The sequence below is a fragment of the Serinus canaria genome, chromosome 3, assembly GCF_022539315.1.
Source record: "Serinus canaria isolate serCan28SL12 chromosome 3, serCan2020, whole genome shotgun sequence".
Classification (NCBI taxonomy): domain Eukaryota; kingdom Metazoa; phylum Chordata; class Aves; order Passeriformes; family Fringillidae; genus Serinus; species Serinus canaria.
This window is the reverse complement of record NC_066316.1, coordinates 39,660,991-39,685,598: the sequence shown is the minus strand read 5'-3', so window position 1 is coordinate 39,685,598 and position 24,608 is coordinate 39,660,991. Positions and strand designations below refer to the sequence as shown.

General features: G+C 40.8%; 1 protein-coding gene across 1 annotated transcript; it reads right to left on the bottom strand.

Annotated features, from left to right (window-relative positions):
• Positions 1–878: 878 nt before the first annotated feature.
• CCR6 (C-C motif chemokine receptor 6) lies at positions 879–10,011 on the bottom strand. The gene is made up of 4 exons (XM_009092884.4): positions 9,925–10,011; positions 7,253–7,349; positions 4,012–4,084; positions 879–3,354 (listed from the first exon to the last, which is right to left on the bottom strand). The coding sequence occupies exons 3-4, from the start codon at positions 4,018–4,020 to the stop codon at positions 2,269–2,271; spliced, it is 1,095 nt and encodes a 364-aa protein (XP_009091132.1). The 5' UTR covers positions 4,021–4,084; positions 7,253–7,349; positions 9,925–10,011; the 3' UTR covers positions 879–2,268.
• Positions 10,012–24,608: the final 14,597 nt, after the last annotated feature.

Sequence of the window (24,608 nt, the reverse complement as noted above, 5' to 3'; positions counted from 1 at the left end):
TCTACCCCCATCTTTCCTAGGGACAGAGCACTCATCCATGGCAATCAAGATTTTGGCTGCACCTCACGCAGCACTTTTTGGCAAGGACTTGGCACCAGGACAATTCATGCTCCAAGTGCTGTTTTAGTCCCACATGTGTTCCATGCTCCTCTTCACTCAGCAGCACTTCTCTCCCACATGCATTGGGGAGTAGCTGGGTACATTTTCTACGCTTCAGTGTCATTTCCAGTGAGCACAATTTTACCCTCACACAATCCAAAAGCTGTGCTGCTCCTGCCCAAAGCAGCTGTCCCACACCACCATTTCCAGCTTCCCTGGGTCCCTCACAGCTACGAGGGGCTGGCCACCTCTGAGCCCCCAGGCTGACCCCTCTCCCTGGAGAAGGGCCAGGTCTTCCTGCTTCTTCAAAGCAAGACCCTGCTTTGTTCTCTTTCTCTGCCCTCCCCCAGAGGGAGGATGCTCTTTCCACTAACCACTTCAGGAAGGCTCTGGCACCCTGTCCCTGCCCTCTCCCAGGGTCCATCAGCAAGTCACTGCTGGTGGGACAGTGACAGTGCCCGGTCAGGGACTGTCCCTTGGCTACTGCCTGCTCCCTGAACCCCCCTGGGGCAGTGTTTGGGCAGTTCAGGGGCTGAAGGCCAATGCCAGTGGGGTGGCAGGAGCCAGGGGATACACTCTGGAGCCTTGGGAGGTTCTGCCCAAGAGCCGCTGCAGCTGCTCCAGCTCTGAACTTCCCACCCTGGGGCACGCTCCCTCAGGGAGCCCACGAGGGACAGACTGTTCAGATGTGACAGATTTTGCACGGGGTAAAAGAATGTTTCATGGCAACACATGTAGCACAGAACTCTTAGATATGAGGGGATTTTTTCCTATTCAGTTACAACTTTTATTCTCTTCCAGAAAATCATCATTGCTACATACAGCAAATGCAGGCATCTGTATTTACATAATTTTTTATCATATCCTTGCAAAATTGCTATTCAGTTATGATGAATATATGCAATATTTATCATATCTGGTACCCATATTTAAAAACCTGACACTGCAGAGGAAACAAGGATGGATTGGACTAGCCAAGTACAGTACTAGTTTCATGTAGTACCCTATTAATGATTTCCTCGAGGGATCTTCAGCTCCTGCTTCTGTCTACCTCACTGTCCCAGAGTGACTGTAACAGTGGTAAAGCTCACTCAATAAGCAGAAGGTCTGCTGAGGATTTGCTGAAGAGTCAAGGCTGGGTAAAACAAATTGCATTTATTATAAATATTCCTATTTTCATAGTGAGTCAAATATTGACTCAGTAAAAATTTTGGCTGAATTAAGTCAGATTTGCTCTTTTTTCAGATAATAACTTCTAACTAATTTCTGAAAATATATATATGCATATTTGAGCTGGTAAATGCATTCCTAAGGAATCTTTGCTAGCAATAGCTAAATACAAAGAAATGCTTCATATTTTGTCACCAATCACATCCCAACAAATTGTGTTGGAGTAATTGCAATTTTATCCAGTTATCTGCCTTTTAAAAAGCAGAGTGTGAATTTCAGCTAGAAAGAGGCAACTTTTCACAAAGAGATATTCATCAGGTTATCAGCTTTGTCGGATTCCAGCATCTGAATCCTGTGCCAAACAATGAGAGGAAACTCTATCAAAGCTTCTCTCTCTGTTCAGAATAGCATTGGGCAAAGATTTACAAGACCAAGCACCCAGCTATGTCAGCAGTCCTGAGCCTGTTTTTTTCATTTTACTGTTTGCATTCCTTGTTGAGCTTTGCTCAAATGCCATCTCTTTGGGTTAGTATTGTCACAATGTGACCTGTCTGCAATATAAGCACAGTGGAGAGCTACACTTCACTAGCATTTCCAGGTAGAAGTAATTAACAGAAACAACATAAATGTAAGAAAGAGCCTAGACATAACCTTATTCATTTACTTATTATTTTGGGGATATTTCAATGTTGTGGGACAGATGAGATGCAATTTTTTCCTTATACAATGATGAGGGTTCCTCTTTAAACTTCACTTTCTTTACAGTTTCAAGAGGATGTAGTTTAGAAGAGCATTAAGAGAAGCGAATAAGACTTTAGTTTTACACAGGACACTATTATTCCTTTATCTAAATTAATTTCCTGAAAGGAGGTGTAGATCATTGGATCTCATTTAGAGGCACAGAGAAGCTCAGACAACTTGCTGTCTGTCACATGCACAGTGACATCAGTTTGGGTTTCTTGGTGAGAAGAGTCCTTCAGTCCTAATGTTCAAATTGTATTATATAGTAAAAGATGATCCATTGTCAGACAGAATTTCACTAGTCTGTCTTGAATGATAAGTATCAGAGTTTGTCCTTGAACTACGTTTATAATCTTTCTTGTGTCTCTTGCACCATAGGTCCTTCATTAGCTTCACAAAATAACTTCTGAACTTCACTCCAATAAAAGCATAGAGCACAGGGTTCACACAACAGTGTAAAAATGCTATGGCTTCAGTGGTGTATTTTGCATAAGCCATTATCTTGTCATTGTCACAAGATTTGTCAATCTTGCCCATGTTGACAGCAGTTATGAGAAGAACAATGTTATAAGGTACCTGGCAAACTAGGAAAACAGCTACAATTAATACAATCACACGAATTGCTTTGTTTCTTTTGGAATTCTGAGCTTGCTGTAAGGATTTGACAATGAAGGTGTAGCAAAAAACCATGAATATGAAAGGTATAAAAAATCCAAATGCAACTTGTAGCCATAGCAGCAGCGATTTCAGCGTTGTGCTTTCAGACATTCTGGCAGATCTGTGATCACAAATCTCTTTGGTTTCATTCATGGAGAAGCTGTAACTTTCATTGTACAGAAAAGAGGGACTAGAGATTAAAATCGATGATATCCACACAGCCAAACAAATGAGTTTACTATGTGCGAGAGTCCTCGCCCTGAGTTTAAAGGACTTTGTTGCCTGTACGATAGCAATGTACCTGTCCACGCTGATAAAGGCCAAAAGCAGCATGCCACAGCTGAAGTTGATTGCATAGATACCTCTAGACATTTTGCAAATGAAGTCACCAAAAAGCCATTCATCAGCAGCGTAATTCACTGCCCACAGTGGAAGAGTAAGAACAAAGAGGATGTCTGCTATGGCCATGTTGAGGAGGTACACATCCGTCATGGACTTGGCTCTTTCATATAAAGCGAAGGTCATCACCACAAAGATGTTACCAAAGAGGCCAATGATACAAATCAACGAGTATGCAACTGGCAGAAATGCTTTTGTGAAGTTCCTGACTTCCAGTTTAGAACAAGGTGGCGTGATCAGAGAAGCATAGTCTGAATAATAGGGGTAATCTGTAGAATTAGGGTCTGTCTGTAGAAAAGGAGAACACCAGTTAACACACAGATGTTAATCTTTAATCCCTGTATGGTAGAAACATGATAAATAAATGATCACACATTCCAATTACAAATGCATTTAACAATACAGACAAGGCTTGTAAGCCCTATCTAGGAAATTTCATAAAATCATACTTAAAATACAAATGTGGAAATAATCCTTTTGGATATCCCAAAGGCCTTCATATTTAAATACATTGTGCAGAAAGGACAAATCTGCTGTCACAGAAGACTCTAAAAGTAAAAGTCTGTGTAAATGTAAAACTCTAAGTGTAAAAGTCTGAATTCGAATTAGGGGGTCTAGTCTTCCTTTACCATCACAAAAGGCAAACAGGCCTTTCTAGCATGATATGCATTTCATACTAATGTAGCTTGACTAAGTCAAGCCCAAAAATGATTACTTCTCTCTACTCAGCTAGAGAGGCAACCTATGCACCTGCACCACAAACACCACACCTGTAGTGAAAATCCATTAAACAATGTGCTTTGACAGTGAATTCTGCTGACAGAAACATCTCTTCAGATTTTCACTCCTGAAATAAGTGTTTGGATCTGCAGCCTCAAGGAACTGAGTCTTACAAAGTCATTGCTTTATTGATATACTAACATAGTTTATCAATTAGGTACTTACAAAATTCATTTTGGCAGTACACTTCTCAGAAAAATATGTTCAGAAGAACCTCAAAATATTTTCCCAAGTATCTCTGAAGAGAAAATAAAGTAGATTGAATCAGAAAACAAGCACAAGAAGTGTGAACAAGTAGAAAAACAAAATTGGAAAAAAAACCTACTCAAAACAGAATCTCATCACTGGAACATGTTAACAAATCACACATCTCTACAAAATGTGCAGTTGTAGAAAGTGAATGGTTTTTATCAGCATTATTAAGAGCACAGACTTATATATTGAATGTTTATTCATAAATGATATATGAGAATATGTGACTGTTACTTCACAAGAAATTAGAATAAATTAAAGTTTACTTTGAGAACTTCTGTATGACAATGGGAATCCATGTATTGAGGGAAATATGGAAAATATAAACAGGACTCCCTTAGTATACTTCATAACAATAATGACACAATTTACCCTTTTTCCCCACTCTGACCCTTTATCAGTGTCTCAGCTCTTTCAACATAACATTATTTGTCCTTTTTTATTACACTAGTGAAGAAATAGAAGAGCAAAAGAATAATATCTTCTTATAGAACAGAGGATAGTGCACAATGTATGAACAGACTGAGCACTGGTGTTTTGTCTTTGCTCAGTGCACAGATTTACCATGCAGTGCTCAGTGTGCAGTTCAGACAGCACCATATGAAAAAAAAAATTGTTTTCTTTATCACTGTCATACCTAACTGTTTTACAGATGGGGCTTACTTAATTTGCACAACACCCTGTGGTAAAAAAGTATTACCACCTTTATTTAAAAGGGAGAATCTGAGTCATTAGAGTTAAGTATTACTTAAGATGTTCAGTTTGAGACATGGATCCCCCTCAACATCACTTCTTAGAGTACTTAAAATTATGAAGGACTTCAGCCAGGTAAAAGATTAAATCCATTGACTGTTTGCATCCAGGATCAGACTTCTGCAAATCAGATCACAGAGTCTAAAGTCACAGAAAAATAAAATGGGGAACGTGCCATTGGTGACCACGCGCGGGAAGCTGGGTTTAAATAACTTGCTCCACCACACACGGGAGCTCACGGGCAGGAGATTTCATTCCTCAGACTCCCTTTGCATGAGTTCAGCCCTTCCCTTCTTTCCATTAGCTGCTCTCTGAGAACTGCACCTATCAGCAAAGTAGTGTTTAAGCAGTAATTTCAGGGACAGGATGACATGAGGTCCCATATTTGTCAAGGCTGTGAAGGGCAGCTTTATCTAGAGTTTTTGTGCTTTTTGCTAGTTGTGTTGCCAATTGGGAAGAGCACATGGGTCAGCTCTAAGTCTACAAAACCAAAACCTTCTTGTTTGGGAATTACCTAATGTTGAAAACGAGAGAAAGAGGATTTGTAAAAGTGGAGCAGATAAAGTCCAGATACAATGGGGAAATTGGGGGAGAGAAAGGACAGAATACTTTCCAAAAGCATAATGAGGATGACTCATGTGGGGATGCTGGCTTATGACAGAGGGCTGCAGCTGGGTAAAGACCTAAACTATATGGTGTAGCCAAGGCATCACATCTTATTTGAATTTCCTGCCTTTAAACAAATATTTAACTATCTCTTCAGCTTTGTCTGCTGGCTTTTCAAAACTGATTTTTAGAAGCTGCAGGAATATGACAGCCTGAAAGTGCTTAGGCACCTTTTGAAGCAAATCTCAAACAAATTAAAGGTGTCTCTCAGAAGTGCAGAGATGTGTAGGGCAAGCAGGCAAGTTATGCAATTTCCCAAGGGCTGTGGTCCCCTAGCCCACCTTTGCACAATTTTAGTCACTGTCCGCTGCTTTACACTTTCTGATCTCATCCAGAGACATACTCATGACCTTGCTTGGAGTTTCTGTTACCCTTTGTCCTTGGCAGCTACAGTAATTCTTCAGATGGACAGAATTAAAGGGGTACATGTGTAGGTTATTATTTTAGAAACTGTTATTTTATCATTGCAAGAAAAATACCATTCTATGTGTCTGCCATTCATGTCTTTTTAAGACCTACATGGTTAGAATATACAAAGAGTGTCTGACAGCATATCTTCTACCTAAAAGTCACTCTTCATTCCAATTAGACAAAGCTACTCTGAAACATGAGCATGACATACAGAAGAAAGGTGATTGGGTGAGGGCATTTAGAAGAAAGGGAGCCATGGGTATTTCCCACAGTCTGCAATGAGGGCTAAGAAGGGAGCTCTCTTCAGATGATTACTAAGAAAAGACTCTTTAGTTCGCAGAAGAATTCAGCAGAGATCGTATGGGGAACAACCACTACTCATCACAGGAGAGATGCATATTCTCCCTGATCCTACAGGAATTCAAAAAGGCACCACCAGCCACACATTTATTCACAAAATTACTTCTACTGTCCAGCAGAAGCTTCCTGAGGATGTTTAGTATGAGAGTTGTAGCAAAGGACTCAAACTGAAATCAGAATTGCAGAGATCAGATTTAGACCCGATTTAAATCTCTTGAGCTGACTTCCTTTTATGCATTTGAAACAGCATTCTCAGAAGTTGTTAAAAAGATGCACTGGCTGCTGAGGAAGTTGAATCATAGCTCGTATAAACAAAAAATCCTTTTCAATTTAAATCTTTCTGACAGTGTTTCAGTAGGTACCTTTATAATTTATAATCTGCATATTTACATCTTTATTTAGCATTAATGTATAAGGTAAATACAGAAATAAATTTTCATACATATAGATAGATAGATAGATAGATAGATAGATAGATAGATAGATAGATAGATAGATAGATACATACATACATACATACATACATACATACATAAGATGGTGTGTCCTACCATTGGTTGTGTACTAAGTATGGGTAGTATATGTCTGTGCATGTGCACTCAAAAATACCTACATTCTCAATATTAAATATATAAGTCTTGAATTTTTGAGCTTAGTATTTTTCCACTTTATCCACATAATCACATTTCTTTTCACTATGAAAGCAGTGTGCAAGTATTCAAACATAAGACTAAACGGCAACCTTAAGAGCAAATATACTATTTGAATTGTACAAACAAAACACAATGAATAAAGACAGACCTGGGGAAAAAGACAGAATTCTATGAAGAAAACAAATTCAGTCATTAAGTACTTTTAACAGTATTCCATCCTTGTGAGCAGAATCCCACTTACATCTTCAGTTTAATACGTTTGCCAGATTTATACACTGATTACAGATTACCTGCTTTATTTTAGTACTTACCCAATTTGAGAATTGTCTGAAGGCCAGGTGAAAGAGGATGTGTGATTCTTTTGACTGCCTCAAACACATTTACCATCAGCTTTAACAAGAGCACACTCTAATTTAGAAAACAAGAAATAACAGCATTAGTTAAAGGTACAGAGATAAATTGAAATAACCACCACTTCCTCCTCACAAGCAACAGCAATAACCTGTTTTTTATGTAAAGGAAAATGTTGCTGTGCTGAAAAATTTCAAGCTGGAGGTAAATATGTTATTAATTTACTTATTAATCTACCTATGTAATGATATTATTTTTAAAATTATCAAGCTAGAATCAGAATCATAATCAGCAGGGTGTTAATTGCCTTTGTGCTCAGATGGGTTCTGACTGATGACCTGGTTTTGCAAAGGGTGCACTTAATGTCATGCAGATGATTAGTTTCAAGATCAATAATTTAAATCAACAAGACTGCTTAGAGTAAAACTGTGAAATGAGACAAGTAATAATTACCAAATTGATTAGCAGTTGTTTTAGAGGAAAAAAAATAGTAATCTGTTATATGTCAAGGTGCACACAACCCAAATGTTTGTCCAGATCTGCAAACACAAAATGAGCAAATGCAGGTAGATAAGTAAAATGTGGCTGCATTTGCCTGTTTGGCACAAGCATTTGCTGTTCATTTTCATGCTGTTCAAGTCTGTTGCTAAAATTAGTTGGAATGAATTTTAATTTAATTTCATGATTCCTGAATTTTAAAACCTAGAAATGTTTCTTTTGCAGACCTGGGTTTGAACACAACTTAGATATTTGCATTAGCAGGAAGGAGAACAAAAAGTAAAATGGCATGAATCTAGACAGTCTTGTAAGATTCTAAGATATTGTTAAATTAATAGAACACTGGACCTAAAGAAATGCAGGATGACAGATGTTCTGCTCACTCATTTTTTTCCTAAACAGAGCAAATCACAGGGGCAGTGGCTCTCTACCAGCTTAGGTTCGGTGCTTCTTTCCACTGACCACACGCAGTGAATGGAACAAAAATGCTGTCTGGTGTCAAAAAGAGAAGTAGCATTTAAAGCACCATGTTGTAATGGTTCATAATCCTCTGAGTAGGCACATGTCATTTTCTCAATGGCTCATTTTCACAGGATCCAAGACTTCAGCTATTACCGAATACGTGTGTGCATGGAGCAACACAGAGATACCTGAAAGCCCTGAAGTGACAGTCTTGTTTTACGGAAATGGGCATGCATATGTGGTGAAAGCATGTTTTGAATGTTACTGCAATCTTCACTGTTTGATGCATACAAAGCAAAAAAGTGTGAAATCTATCTGTGATTCAAATAACTTCAGCAGGGTCACTAGAAGGATAATTTGACTTCCTTATCACTCTTTGGACTAAATGACTCCCTGTCATCACAGATCTGAAGCAGGTTGTGATTAAATCCACAACATAGTTAAGTCCTTGAAAATGGTTTTATAAAGTCCAGTAATGTGGAGGAAAGAAGATGTGGGAGTTTCAGTGCAGAGACAAGTGGTGAAGACAGAATTCCTTGTGAATCTTTCAAGACACCCTAATCACAATAGAGAAGCACTCTTCACTCTTCAGTTATAATTATATAATTCATAACAATTTCCATCATTAAAACTTCACGTTTTCAAAGCCATCCTTTGAACCTTTCGTGAAAGGGGTTTTGACTTTCCTTTTAACTGCATTTTTGTGCTGTTTTGCTAACTTGTTATTTGCATGTTGAATTGTAATAATGGAAATCTAATTAACTTGAGATGAGGCTTGGAATGGACTTTCTTGGAAAGAAAACACAAGCTTCACTTGGAAATCTCCTGTCCCTCAAGTGCTGCAAGGCACAGTACATTTACTCCTGAGAAACTGAGGTGCACGTACTCTTTGTAGTAATGCAGCTACATAGCTACATATAGCAGCCTTGATCCTGTTTATAGAGAACTCACTTTCTGTAAACACTGTCTGAAGAAAACCACAGATTCCTGTTCACAGTCTCTGACAGTTTGAAACAAGGGCTCAAACCCTGTAAAAAGCAGCAAATTCAGAGGAGGAACGCATTCTGCTGGTAATGTAATTTGCTGACATGTCATTGTGGGATATTTCATTGAAGCATTTCTAGTGTTTCTTTCTCATAACTTGGGGAGTGAAGAGATGGATCTGTGCAATCTTTGTGCATTGTCTTCATTGCACAAAGACAAATGTAACACATGTCAGTCATGTAACCAGCAGATAATGAGTAACAGAAGTAGAAAATCCCTCTCCATTCCAAAACTATCTGCGACTCCAAATCACCAAGTCTATCATGATTGTAATACATATTCAGACAAGCACTTCTAGTAACAGCTTCCAACATCTCTCTCAAAGAACTTACCTTTGGAATACCAAAATTAGCCTGTGAACAAACTGAATATTATCAATATATTTTCACTGAATGAGAAATATACATCAGATTTTTAATGCTTAATTTAAGATAAATCAGAGGCCGATCCTTTACAAAAACTATTGTTCACCTTGTTCCATAATCAGGTGCTTTCTAATTTAAATGTATCTTGTGCTTTTAGTCTGTAAGACATTCAATATCTAGCACAAATAACAATCTTCCAGAAGGTGAAGAATTCACTGTTTGGTGAATTCCAAATTTACGACAAGGTACCTAGTCCAACTTACCTTTTCAACACAGTTCCTTTCAATGAGTCAGCCTTCTTAACAGGTGCTGTGTGCTTCACCTTCACACTGTGGCAAGTGGAAAGAGTTCGTTCTTCTCAACACAACTATTTGTTAATCTCTGTGTTAACTATTTTTGGTTCATGTGTTAGAGCTCTGAAAGGAAATCTGCTCTCGCTTAGCTAATATGGTAATTGTGGTTTTTCAAATCTCACCACATGTTAGTTTTCTGCCACCAGTAATTAAGGAAAGGAAATAGTTAAGGATAGGGAAAGCTAAGCCATTGTCTGAGTTGCTCCAGAATCCACAAGTTTCTTCTGAAATGACACAGTATGTCATCTTTTTTAATTCTAAAAGAAAGGCAGCATGCACACCTATGCTCTTCCAACCTGATTTCATGTTTCTTCTTTCAGTTAAATTTAGATTAGTCTAACCTAATTAAAAAAACAAGCCGACAGCTGAAGTTCTAGTATCCTCATTATTCTTTTGGACTATAAAATGTAAATTATGTATTTACATTCAAGTTGTTTGTGTTACCTATTTAATATTCTCATCATGACTATCCCACATTGTCAATATATATTTTTTCGTAATTCTATCAAAATTTCCTTCCTTTGTTTGTATCTAGCTTTCCACTTCTTGTCAAAACTTTTTGCTGGTTTTGGTATTTCTGTATTTAGTTTTTTGTTCTCCCTGTTTCTTCCTCTTTCTTTGTTTGGCTTTTCTAGATTTCTCTTATTCCCATCTCTTGTTGTCTTTATAATTTCTCTTCAGCATTACATTTTGTAATTCCCCTCACTTCCTTCCCCTTTGATCATTTTTGTTCCCCTTTTACCTCACTCCCATCTGCTTCCATTATCCCCTTGCCAGAGGCAGCCCTCCTCTCACATTATGAGGTGTCAGTGACTGATATCCATCTCACACTCACCAGCATCCATCAATGCTTTTATCCCTTGGTCACCTCTGTCAAGCCAGTTAGGGAAGACAGAGCCCTCCTAAAGACCTTCTACAGGGTTTTTTTCCCACTGGAGCAGCTAGGGCTCAGGGATTAAATGGGTGGCATTGTAAACAGAGTGCTTGGGAAGGAGCCTGCAGAGTCAGCGCTCAGGGCTTGCCTCCAGCCCAGGGTATGACTGTGTTTGCCAGGTATCACCACCCACCACTTTTCGTCCACCAATGCACTCGATATTTATCTTGAAAATTAAGTCAGGCTGAAAAAGAAAACCTAATGGGAAAGAGTTTGCTGGTCATGGTAAAGATTCAGATGTGATTTCTTGTCAGACTAAACATGGAATTTCTGAAGGAGGAGCACAGTCATACTCAGAGCCCTCCTCTGCTTCACTGCAGCATCACTTCTTAGAACTAGCTGAGCTCATAGTGGGCCTGAGTTCCAGAAAGAAGCATGAAGAGCAGTAAGTGCATACTCCTGTTGATAATCACTGACTTCAGAGAAGCTGGTCAAACAGATTTTATTCTATTGGAGAAAATGTCAATAAACCAAAGCTGTAAATTATAAATTTTCCATTTAAAATTCAAAAATACTAGTTTATAAAATGCACCAAGATGCACACCTGAGTTACCATATGCTTGTTTATGTTTTTATCATCTTTTGTGATCTCAGTTTATCAGTCAGGCTAGGTTTCCCAGCTTTGGACAGAGAAAGTAGGCAGTAAGTAATGTCATTCCATGGTCTAAGATTTCACAGAAGTTTAGACAGGAAAAGGAGTAGAAATCATGAGACTTAAGACCAGCTTTTTCCAATTAACACACTTCAATTTTTCATCAGAATGCTTCCGGGATAGCTAAAGGCATTCTGTAGGAAAAATCTGGTTTATTGAAATCATGGGGTTTTTATTTTAAGAAAAAGCTTTTTCTAGATTATGCTGCATTTGGTCTGTTTCTTACTATTCCCTTTTGACTGCTTATCTTAAAAAGGTTTAAGAACCATTTCTGGTAAAAGCACCTCCCCAGGTTATGCCAGAAGTAATGAACCCTAACAGTGATGAACACAATAACACAACCCTTGTACTGCCAAGAGCCTATTGAGTGAAGATACTAGGCACTTGTAATCTCACTTTTTTACTTTTCCAACCCAAAAGTAATTATTTTATAGACCAGAAAATGTGTTTGTTCCTGAAATCCCAAGAAAGAATGTGTAATGCAAATCCAGTCCCTTATTTAAGGGGTTAAGTCATATACTTGCTAAAGTGGATGTAAATTTTTTAAAAATAAGAATATTACCTTAAAGAAGACAAAATATTGCAGAATATTTCCAAATAACTGCTTTCTGAAGTCAATGATCTACTGAAAGAAAATTCTGCTGAATTGTTTACTAAGTTCTACGAGTGTTTGTATTAGACTGTAGAGGACGAGTGAATTTCCATGTCAGAAGTGTTGCACACAGGAGATGCAAGATACGAGATACAAGCAGAGCTAAATATGCTTCCAGGTCTTCTGTACTGGAGGAATTACTGCTCCCAGTTGCTGACATAAATCCTGGTTTTGATCCTGTAGTCAGTTCATACCCATTGTGGTAACATTTTTTTTATGGCTTCACTCAGTCATTCCCTCTCTGTTTCATGTCTCATTGAAATAACTACCAAAGTAGTTTCTCAGAGCCTGTCATCACTCTGTACTCCCAAGCATTTATGTTTTAATCTGAATATGTTGAATTCAGTGACCTGATTTCTTTTTAGACTTGTACTTTCTTCATATGACGCTTTTTTACAAGATACCCACACCATGGAATGTACCAATCCCATCTCTCCAGCAGTGGGTTTCATGGCCTGAGTAAGAGCTAAAGATAGTTTAAAAGTTGTTTATATACCTAATGCTGCAACTGGATGTACAGTATGGAAGTTTTAAGGCATCTGTGATCCCAGCTCCCACCTAAAGCCACCGGTGATGAAATGGAAGAATGAAATTTGAATTTGTGTCTGCACAAATGCAGTCCCTGCGTTGGCTGAATACAGATCAGAGACGATTTCTTTCCTCCTGCGTGGACCAAGTTACAGCACGTGCCTTTCAGTATGTGAGTGTGATTTTGCTGATTGCAAAGACAAACTGGAGCTGCTGGCTGGCCACTTCAATGAGACAATGACTCCCTCATTATACCACTAACCGCACCAATGATCTGAGGCTACCCAGAGAGAAACTGCCACAGGAGATTGCTCTGCAAGGAGAAAAATCTTCTAGGTCTTCTGGACAGGAGGAATTACTGCTTCCATACTGTCACCACTGAGATGCCTCTTGTGCAGGCTGGTATAGGAAGGAAGTTGTGTCCTAATCACACATCCTCTCTATGGTCAGATACTAATCAGTGAGACAAAAAAACACGTTTAAATAGTTTGGCTTTTAACAAGTTTTAAATGTTTCAGGCACTTAACTTTCACAGCATAAGAGTTGTGCCGTGATCCCTTTAGAGCATTGAGCACAACTATTCATTTCTGTGTGGATCAGGAAAGAAAGGAAATGCACAGAGCTGTGTGTTGTGCCAGGCAGATGACAGGGAAAATACTTGCTGACACAGGATCCTCTGCTGTGCGCAGCTGACACATCTGTCTGAATTCATACTGCAGCAGAGAGATAACCTTTCACTTCCCTTCTAAGAGTGGGCAGCTGCTGTTATCATTTGATCTCTAGTATGCATGAAATCACTGGTGGTTAGGGCTTTAATAACATTGATTTTTCCACTTTGATTTCATAGGTGGTAAAAAAAAAGTAAAAAAAAAAGACACTAAAGAAGTAATAATGGAAGGCACATTACTGAATGTTTCCTCCCAGGAACAACAAATTGGCAACTGCAGCTGATTAATTTTGTGCTACATGGAGAATTCAAGCATGTGCTTACATCCATTCCTCAGGGATGATGGGTTTGTTTCCTTAAATACAATCTAGCCTGCACAAAGACAAGAACTCGCTAGTGCTGTGGGACAGGTATGTTAGAGAATCAAACAGCACAGCTAAATCTACTGAAATTATACTGTTGGGCAGCAGCCTGGAGAGTGAAGAACAGTTAGCCCAGTTACTCAGGTATAACTGTACTTGTGACACCAGGGGCACAAAGGGACAGGTCAGTTCTGTAGGCATTGTGGCACTGATTTGAACTTCAGTGCTGGCTTGTGGGTTGACCCTGGCTGGATGCCAGGTGCCTATCAAAGCATTTCTATCACTCCCTTCCTCAAATGGACATGGGAGTGAAAATACAATGAAAGGCTCATGAGATAAGGGCAGGGAAAGATCACTCACTGATTGCTTTACCTGGGCGTCTCTAGAGCTGTTATATTCTCTCATATATTCTTACTCTTCTCTTCTTTATCTGCCATTGCTCTTGTGAAGGATTTCCACCCCCCTCGCCCCTTCTTAAATATGTTATCCCAGAGGCTTTGCCACCATCACCGATAGACTTGGCCTTGACCAGCAATGCATCTGTCTTGGAGTGCCTGGCATTGGGTCTGTTGGACATGGGAAGCTGTAGCATCCCTCAACCACTTCCACTAAAACATTGCCACACAAATCCAATATAACCTGGAAAACCAGAAACTTGTTTGTGGCTCTTAGCCTTTCCTTCCTTAGAAGGAAATTTCTTCACCTACAGCAAAACTTCTTAACAGGTCTCTCGATGTATCTTCCTTACCCGGTGCAGAGCTATGCCAGTTCAGGTGGCAGAAGCAGTACAGCCCCCAAAGGATCTATTCATCTTTCTCCAAGTTAGATTATTTTTGATGACTGCCCAGGCACCTTGCTCATCTCTTTGTGGTATTGTCCCTACTTGTTCCAGGGGGATTGGACCAGATGACCTTTGAAGGACTCTTCCAAACCAAACTATTCCGTGATTTTAGAATTATGTGACTGTGCTGTGTGGCACAAACATGTTCTTTACTGAGAGGGAATGGTATATGTGTTTGTGAGAACACACTGGAGAAAGCTGGAAACCCATGGTCCTTTCTTCCCTGGATGTTTTGGTTGCCTCCACTGCTGAGATTTTGAAAAGTGAACTAGTATTAACCACGTCCTGCTTCACATCGTCTTCCTCCCAGTTTTTTGGCCAGGCTTGACAGGCAACTAAATTTACACTGGTCTATCACCATCCCCAGTGGGCTCTCACTACTCTGAAGCTTTAGTGCCTGTTCCAGAAAGCACCACCTAAATGCTAACTGGGACACCTTCGCCAGGATCTGCTGCTTCTCCCCATTGCTGCTCTCTGTGGTCCTATACAAACTCTTGGGTTCTATCTGCTTCCTCCTACAAAGATAACCATCTGACAGATATGTTTCTTTCTCTTGCCCCCAAAATATTCTTTCTGTCCATGTTCAACTGACCTCAGCAGGCTGTGTTTGCTGTGAGGATCACAACTCAGCAGGCAATATTTGGGACAGCATTCTTGTTCTTTCATTACTTCACAGGCACAATATTCCTTTTGCTATTTCCAAGCTCAGTTTCTTCCAAAACACCTCTAGCCTGAGCCATTGCTACCTGAAATGCTGAAGTGAGACCTGGCCCAGCTTGTCATTTCCTTCTACCGGCTGTCAGTTGTAGGGGCAGAGGTGCTGCTCCTCTGCATCTTTTCTCCATTTGTCTCAAGCATACCTGCTCCCTGTTCAATCCAGAGTGCCAGAACTAAGTGTCTTGGCTCTCAAGGCATACACCACAAGAACCATTTACCAGACAACCTCAGTGTCAAATATACAAAACTGGAATCCAAAAAGGCTCCTCGAAGCAGTGTTGGTTACATGAGATGTGTGTGATCTGTTCCTTGATTTCTCAGCATTAGGGTGAAGGCGCAGGGTCAGCACACCCACAGCTAACCACTGCACTGCATCTAACACGGCAGCACTGACTCTTCAGCCCCTGCTGAGCCAGGGAAGGCCTCACACTAGTGAGGTGTCTAGATCTCTGCCTGCTTCTAAAGGCATGGATAATCTCAAAGGTGTCTTCCAGTCTGGTTTTAAATGATAGATGGGACAACATGTCAGCTGCCACAGGCACTTTCTCCTGGGCACTGGAACCTGCCTTTCTCTCCTCGTTCCTGTCTTAGTTTGGCAAAACAACAGAAAAGTGTTCATTGTCTTTGTTGTTTTATTGCTGTGTTTTGTTGGTTTGTTGTTTGGGGTTTTTAAGTGAGGAATTTCCCCCATGTTTAGCAAACTAACTCTTTCTGGGATCAGGCAAAAGTCAACAAGACCCCAGACCTTGGTCCCAAATATGGTTGGGTCTTGCTTAACTCCCCTCCCTGTGCTTGTGGAGCAAGGGTTCTTGGTGAGAATTGTCACTCCCATCTGCAACCAAGAGGGAAGGTCTCACCCACATGGGTGAAGTTTGTCTACACTAACCCATAGTGACACATAAAGTCTGTAAAGGGTCCCCTAATTTCACACTGATTGTGGAGAGAAAATGCTGTCTTCTTGGCAGAATCGCGCGTGCCAGTCATGCCTGGGTCACCCTGTTGTAGATGGCACAGAGCACCCCATCCTTCAGGAATACCCTTCAGCCTGTCCAACAGAAAGAGAATTCTGTTACACTAGTATCAAGACTGGCATTCACTGCCAAAACAGGTCTCTGAGGATATCTTCATCACCCAGCTCCACAGTGAGGTGTGTTCCTCATGTCCAGGTTCACACAGCAGCCTGCTGTCAGCCAGGGTGTGTCTAGGGAGGTCATTTTCCTTTTTCCTTTTAGACATACACAAGTGTTACATGATGCAAATTTTACTTACTGTCTTTTGAGAGGAAGGAGGGAAAATCTCCTTCCCTGTCATCAAGGCTTCAGCCTACATGGCTGGAAAAGAGAAAGATGCCTTTTCACAGCAAATGTAGGCAGCAGGACCAGAGGTGTTTGTTCTGCATCAAATGCTGCCAGACCTGTCTGACCAACCTGATCCACACCACCTCTGGCTTTAGACTGGCTTGTATCCTTGTCAAAGAATCCTTCCCGTTAATACTTCAGTGGGGCTAAAACAGGCAAGCAGTTTTCACTAATATGGGATTTTTGCTACAGTTTTCTCAGTGATTTTATGAGATGAGTGCCCTGTCTCAGCTGTGCCAGAGAAAGAGACAGACTCCTACTCGTTGAGCTCAGTCAGAAAGTTCCTGGATATCCCTGAGTGATAATTTTGTGGTCTCTTAAAGAATCTAAGACAAACAAATGGAACAAAGATGCTTGCACTGTGATGCCTCACTGATTTGTATTACTAAAGAGAAACTATGAAAGAAGCTACACTGTAATTACTAGATTTGTGTCCTCTGCTCTTAAGATGCTACTGCCTGATAACCTTGAGTGACACCTCAGAATTCTGAAGTTACCTCAGCTCTACATAAGTGGAACCAATAGCAGGATTAATGTCTCAAATCTGAAATTCTTGTTAAGATATGGTATTGCAACAGTAATTTGTAATTTCCTCATCATCTGAACTAGCTGCAGTTTCATTACTCAGGCAGACATTTCTTGGTACAAGAGGCTGGTAAGAGTGCAAGAGGGTGAGAGAGAGGCCATGCCAGCAGCTTGAGAGAAGCTCTTGAGCACAACATGAAGCTCTCAAATGCAGCCACTCTGCCTGGTTAACTGAAATGGAAGGTGAAATGTGAGAATGGTCCAGTATGAGACAAGAGGTGTGTGGGAAGAGTCAGTATTTTGTAGCTCTACCTGAAGGCTTTTTTATGATTAAGAAATAACTTTTCTTTACACTAATTTTCTTTTTCCATCACTGTTGAGTGCACAAAGACTGTTAAAGGCAAGACAGAATGATAGACTGGAAGATTTTTACAGGCAACCGGAGGTACATGGTTAAAAGTTATTTTGAGCTTCTGTTGAAGAAGATGCCCCCCTAATGAAGGTAGCACAAGGCTTTATTTTTAAAAGCTCCCCTCTGATTATAAGTTAATTTTAAAAGCTGCTGTTTGAATAAAGAAGAAAGAAACTGCTAGAGTCCAATTTCCTATAACCCATGAAATAAGGGTGCTTTTTTTTGGAGAGGGCCTAAGAGAATTTTTAACGCAGTTAAAGTCTTATAATTCTAATAATTAGAAAATACCAGAATCATTGGAAAATACTAGACTTGTGTCTTTTAATAGTCATATATACAGAGACTTCTGATTGCTTACAACTTTATCTTGTTATATCTGAGGTGACAACATCCTACTCTAAAAGTCTTTCATCTTCCCTCTTTCTGCACTCCTGCAAGGCCCAGGGTGGTTTTCAGTCAGTGTTAGAGTAAAGTAGCATCCAGCTCACAGCAAGACTTTGAAGATGTTGTCAACAACTTTTTCATGGGCCCTTTGCCAGCCTGCTTTCCCAAGAAGGATCTCTTCTGTCCCTCTACCACTCCAGTGCTCTGAACCTCAGACTGAAGCACAGCCCCTCCACGAGGGAACTTAAGCACATTTCTGGCATGCCCAATTCTGCCTCACAGCCCTTCCTGAAACTTCAGCCTCTCAGTCTGCCTGGTTCCAGAATCTCTTCTCACTACACAACAATTTAATGTACCACCAAAATTGCAACTTCTATTGTTGAATTCTTCAGGAACGATACGGTGTTCCTAAGGGGAAACCCAATTCTGCTTGATTTGAAGGCAGTCCAAGGAGTTTAATCCAGGTCCCTGGAAGACCAGCAAATATATTTAGTGAGGTCCCCTACTCACATGGAGAACTATGTTGAACTGTCTATACTTACATCGAGCTCCTGTTGACTCTTTCTCCCCTCCAACTTGCTCTAACAGCTCAGATCAACACCAGAGTAGGTTTTGTTTCCTTCTGAGCAACAGCATTGCCATCTCCTCAGACCCCAATTAGTCACAGGATTTTTTAAGTAACCATCTTGTGGTTACCTGTGTTGTGCTTAGAGTGGCACAGTTCCCAGTTTGACAGGCTTCACGACTAATCAAAGCAGAGGGCTTTTCTGAGATCAGAGGTTTCTACCTTTGCACAAACCATCAAACTACTGGGAAGGTAGAATAGCTCAACTTCTTGCTAACACCACAGTGCAAATCTGGAAGTGGGGAATGTTCTGCACTACAGAGCTGGAGTGTGCCTCACCATGCTCCACCAGGACTTCAGTACTCATCCCACACTGCCTCACCACTGCCCATTCCAACCCCAAATACACTGCAGAGGATCCTCAACTGTCCTTCATCCCCCTCCTTTCTGTGCCTGAGACTAGATCTAATTTGTGCTTGTGGAGTTTTATCTATATGTGCAGTTTTCTGCTGGTAGAGGCTAAAATTAGTCCATATGACACATTAGTGTACCTGCATTTATTCACTTGAGTAGGTTTAACATAACAATATTAAATTCCACTTCCCAGTGCAACCTCACGCACAGAGAAAACACTGCCCCTTCCCAGACAAATGGTCAGTGGGGGCCGTCCTCTTAGCACCTTGCGCTGGTGGGCAACACCTGTGGCAAAGCAGCAAAATTTCTGTTTTCCCCAAAGTGTTGGCAAATTCTACACTCCTGAGACTTTTTTGCACTGCCACATCTTCAGATGGAGACTTAAATTCTATTAAATAACATATTTACTAAAAATAAAGCACACAGTTCACTAACAATCACTCCAAGTAACTGTGCGCCCCAGGCTGGCAGCTAACAACAGACTGCTGTGTTTTTAGATTAAACCCTCAGGTTAGGAACAAAAACCAGGAGAGGAAAGGGCAACCATTCTCAAGAAAGAAATCTGTCTTTAGCTATGTGATTAGCTTGTCAAAGCTCAACTTCTGTTCTCCTATACTGTTGGAACCAAGGAGGGAAAAAAAAACTCCAAGCAATTAGGTTTGATTGATTTGAATGATATCTTTTATGTTCTTTCCTGTTGAAAGTTTGTTTCAGTTCCCCTTTCTAACACCTCAAGGATGAGACGATCAAGTAAATAAAAAATTATTCATTAGCAGAATTTGATTCTACCACACAGAAAAAAAAAAAAGCAGGTAATCTGTGTAAAAACAGAGCAGCGACAAGAAAATGTATAGATGCTATTTATTGTCAAAGACCACACAACTGGACAGTGTCCAGTTTGCTTCCCATGACGAACAGATCCTTTTATTATACAACATCATGAGTCAGGATGCATAAATTTTTAAAAAATTCTAACTACACTGAGAGATGAGTAAAAGAAAAAGGCTGTTCTGCAAGATTTCCTGTTCCGTGATGCATGGGCAATTGGCCTACATTTGTGACCCCATTTTTCTTTCAGCTCTGTCGCTGTACTGCACAGACCTGATTCTTTGCTTCAAAGTCTGAAGGAATGGGAATGGCCAATGCCAGGTCCAGATTGAGTCTTGAATGAGCTGCACTGCTCTCTGACCCACATGCTTTCTAGCTTCCATGGCTCTAAGCCTCAACCAGACCTTAAGTGCTGCTCTACAGCAGAGGAAGACATAGAAAGAGATGAAGAATCTCCTCCCTCGGGCACCTCTGTGACCCGCACTCGAGCCGGAGCCCCAGGCAGGGTGGGGCTGTGGTGGGGAAGACGCTGTGTGGCAGGAACAGAACCTCTGCGGCTCTGCTCCCACCATCAACACGGGACAGGAGAGTCACTGCCTGGAAAAATCATGCGTTTCCCAGGCTCTGTACATGGCTTGTACTGCTAGACCTGTAGCATTACGAGGTATTTCTATGACAAAAACCAGCGGGGCAGAGCGGTGAGATCACGTAGTCTATATGAGCTGCTACTGCCACACATCTCCTAAGCTTTTCCCAATTTTCTAGCTAATTCCCTACAACACCAGGATGCAGCCAAAACTAAGGTCCGCCTTCTGAATTTTTGTTTACAAATGGGATTATGACCTCCTGGTTCAAAACCAGGAGGTTTTGCTCCTGGTTTTTGGTCAGAGTGCTCCTCACAGTTAATCTCTAACATGATGCAGTTAGTTCTTCAGATTTTAAAATTTTTTAACTCAATCCTTGCACCTGTTTCTCCCTGCTCTAAACTGCCCAGCTTGGTATCTGCTTCACCATCATGAACATATCCATATATCCCAGGGAATGGAGCACAGCCTCAATCACCCCCTGCCAGTGCAAAGGGAATTTCCTGCACCAAGCCACAGCTCTTGTGTGGCTGCCAGCACCCTTACTGTGCCAAACAATTTTACATAACTTGCTCTCTGCTACCACCCATTGCCTTCTCAGCTTCATTGTTCTTTGGGTTAGTCTCAATTCATGTGCATGTGCTTGATTTAATTTTCTTTCAATCAATTTTCTTGATTTAATTTTCTTTCAATCAAGCGGGATTGACTTGGGTTCTTTCAAAGTGGTCCTTGGCTCTGATTTCTGCATATATTTTTGTGCCTCTCTGGGTCCCTTTGCATTTTGCCACAGTTCATCTTAATACATTTTGATATTTCGTGCAAAAGCATGCATGCAAGGAATCAGTGCAGAAGAGCTCCTATGCATTAACATCACACTAGTGTATCCTAATCTCTCTTCCCAGGCTGGATGAGACCTATATCCCCAATGCATTTGTTTGACTGGCACTTCCAACTCCTTCAAATCAAGTGCCATCAAATTAGCACACATTCATTGAAACCAGAAACTCATGAAAGTATTCATTAATTTTCTCTTTCATGGAAGATGACCATGAGAATTTGTCCTCTTTTTCTGAGATCATCAGCACCTCCTGACATCTGTGACCAAACCTTAAAGAGATCTGCACTGCCAAAACTCGCTCAAAATTCAAACTTTCTTGTACAGTCAATGGTTCTGTTAAGGTGCCTAATTTCAAATTTTACAGGGCTTAACATTAGTCTACTGAGTGAATGCAACTGACAAACACTCGGCTTGCACTGCTACAGTTAACAGTAACTCGTGTATGTTTGTGTTGCTTTTTAATGATGGAGCCTATTACTTAAATCTACAATTTATTCCATAGGAATTACTTTAAATTTCAAATTTCTCCCATTAATATGTGTTAAATTATGTATGTAATTCTCACCTCCAGGATTAATTTACTCTCTGAAACCCAGAACCTACATTTTGTAATTTCAGCTTGGCTTGCTTGGAATGCTTTGAACTACTTATCTTCAATTTTATCAGTTTCCTTTTAATGAACAGAGCACAGACCTCTTACTTCGCAGTTCAAAGGAGGTGAAGAAAACATCAGTCAGGATGTCAGGTACTTAACACCATAAAGGTGTTTTTCTCATAAAGGCTGCCAGAATAATTTTGCAAAACCCAATCTCTGTCTAACGTTTCTAGGTAGCCAAGTATCACATTGCTTTCAAGGAAATGAATGCTTCTAGATTTTGCCTAAATTCATCCCTAATTTATCCTTAGATAGACAGTTTACTTGCTGTGAGGGGTAGGCACAGCCAGACACACTGCTGAGCAGCAGCCTGTTTGCCCACAACTGCCCCCTTCCCTCTCTGCCCATGCTTGTTCCTCCAAACCACCATGACACCCTCCTTTCTCCCCTTTGGGTTCTGGCTCTAGGTATCCCAGAACAGGATTTATGCACCCCCCAAACACTTCTCCAACATCCCATCAGCCCATGTCTTTGTAGGTCACTAAGCCCATGAGGTGACCCAAGGACTTGACTGGGGGCACCTCTCCTGAGATGGCCCAGGAAAGAGAAAGGGCAAAGGGGTTTCAGCTTCAAGAGCTCCAATTCAGTATTGGGCTTCCCCTTGCCCTTGCTCCTCTGTGCTCACAAGAGTTGAGCCTTAATCCCAAACCCAGCATTCACCAATGTACAAAGCAGGCGGGCTGCACCATCACCTCTCTTCACAGGGAGTGCTCCTTGTGCAGGAGGCTTGCTGCCACTGCGGGTTCTGAGGGCTCGCTGTTGTGGGTGGTTCCAGCGTGCTGAGCCGCACAGCCCCACACCTCAGGAGAGGAGCTGCTGGATCACAGCAGCCCCCAGCAGTGGCAGATGCACCTGCACAAGTTACCTCTTTCCTCTGGTCTGCTTTCCATTTGTGGAGCTGAGTTTTTAATCACATAACCTAAGGCAAAACAGAATTACATGTCTGAAATATGATGGGAACACCAGTTTAAAAGCAAATCTGCCACAATCACCTAAGCCAAAAATGCATCTGGAAACACTGCTCTGCCACATGTCAGCCTTTTCCCAATAGTTCCCCTTGCAGCATGGCCTGAAGGACATCTGTCAGCCAAACCAGACCATATTGTGAGTGCAAGGTGAAAACTTTTCCATTTCAGAGAAAAAAAAAAGCTGAAGCAGTTTCTTGATATGAAAGTGCACATGACACTTCTATAGGGGAAGAGGGCAAATGACCTGATTTTACTACTTGGTATCTGCTGTGGTTTCCCTACAGCACAGAGCAATTAAAACAAAACACTTAGAGCTGTTAAGAAACTGAAAAACAAACCGAAAACTTCTAGAAACCTTACGCTTTGTTTTTAAACTTAGACCCAAGTGTAAGGATCAGCTGCAGTTATTCACCCAGCACACTATTCGATTATGTTTCAAGTCCACATTTCCTACGAGATTTTTTCAAGGACATAGGATTTAAATCCTTACAGTAGAGTCAAGGTTAAATTAGTGTATTTGCAAATGTTGGCTTTTCTCTGTGGGACACATAGCATGAACATCAACCCTTGCACTGATAAACTGTAGCAAAACTGTTTCTACCTACAGAGTTTGCATGCACAGAGGCAGCCAGATGGTCTGTCAATCCCCATGATACCCAGCTTTCCATACAGAAGTCTGTTTCTCTAGAATCATGGAATAATCTAAGTTGAAAAGGCTTGGTGAAGGTTGAGCCTGCTACTCAAAGCAGAAGTGACTTCAAAGCTAGATCAAGTGGCTCTGAGTCTGTCCATTTGAGTTTTGAAAATTTCCAGTGATGGAGACTTCACAAACTCTCTGGGTATCTGCTGTAAGTCTTGGACCATTTTCATGGTGATTGTTTAGATTTCATGTATGCAACTGGAATTTCTCTCGCTGCAGATTGTTGTCCTTTTACTTGACACCTGTAGGAAGAGTACATATCTCTTTTCCATATGGTCCATATAAGCATGGAAGTTCAGTTTAGCCACCCATCTTTACCTTCTCTTCTACAGGCAGAACAGCCTCATCTCTTCATGGATAACACGCTCCAGCCCCACCACCATCCTCTAAGCTCCTGTACCATTTTGTGGCAAGAACAGGAAAAAAAAATTAATCCATGGGTAGAACTCCAGGTACTGGTCTCACAAGGAAGGGGAAGTAACCACTTCCCTCAGCCTGCACACTGACCCACACTTCCAGGCTTTCACTCTTCACAGCTGCTCCCAGGCCCTTTTCTGCAAAGCTGCTTTTTATCCAGCCTACCTGTCCACAGTTTGGCTACAGAAATGCTTCAGGAGATTTTGGCACCTAGCCTTAGAGGATTTAGCTTCAGTATGAATGAGATCACTTACCAATCTACCAAAACTGCACCTTTTGCAATTCATTTCAATTTCTTTTGACTGCTTTACAAGGAAAACATCAAACCAAAGGGCCTGTGAAAAGACATGCATCTGTGGTGCCACAAAGTTCTACCCATAAATGAATTTTTCTTCATGAGGAGAAGGCTGGTCTTTATTGATAGTATTTCATCAGTGAAAATAACTATACTAAAATGAAAACTAAGTAGTAAACCCCATCTTTACCAGCATCACCTAATCAGGTGTTTCAGTTGTCTCAAGAGCTAGGTGTAGTGTCTATATGTTATCAAACAGTCTAAAGCTGATAGTGATTTTATTATATCTGGGGAAATC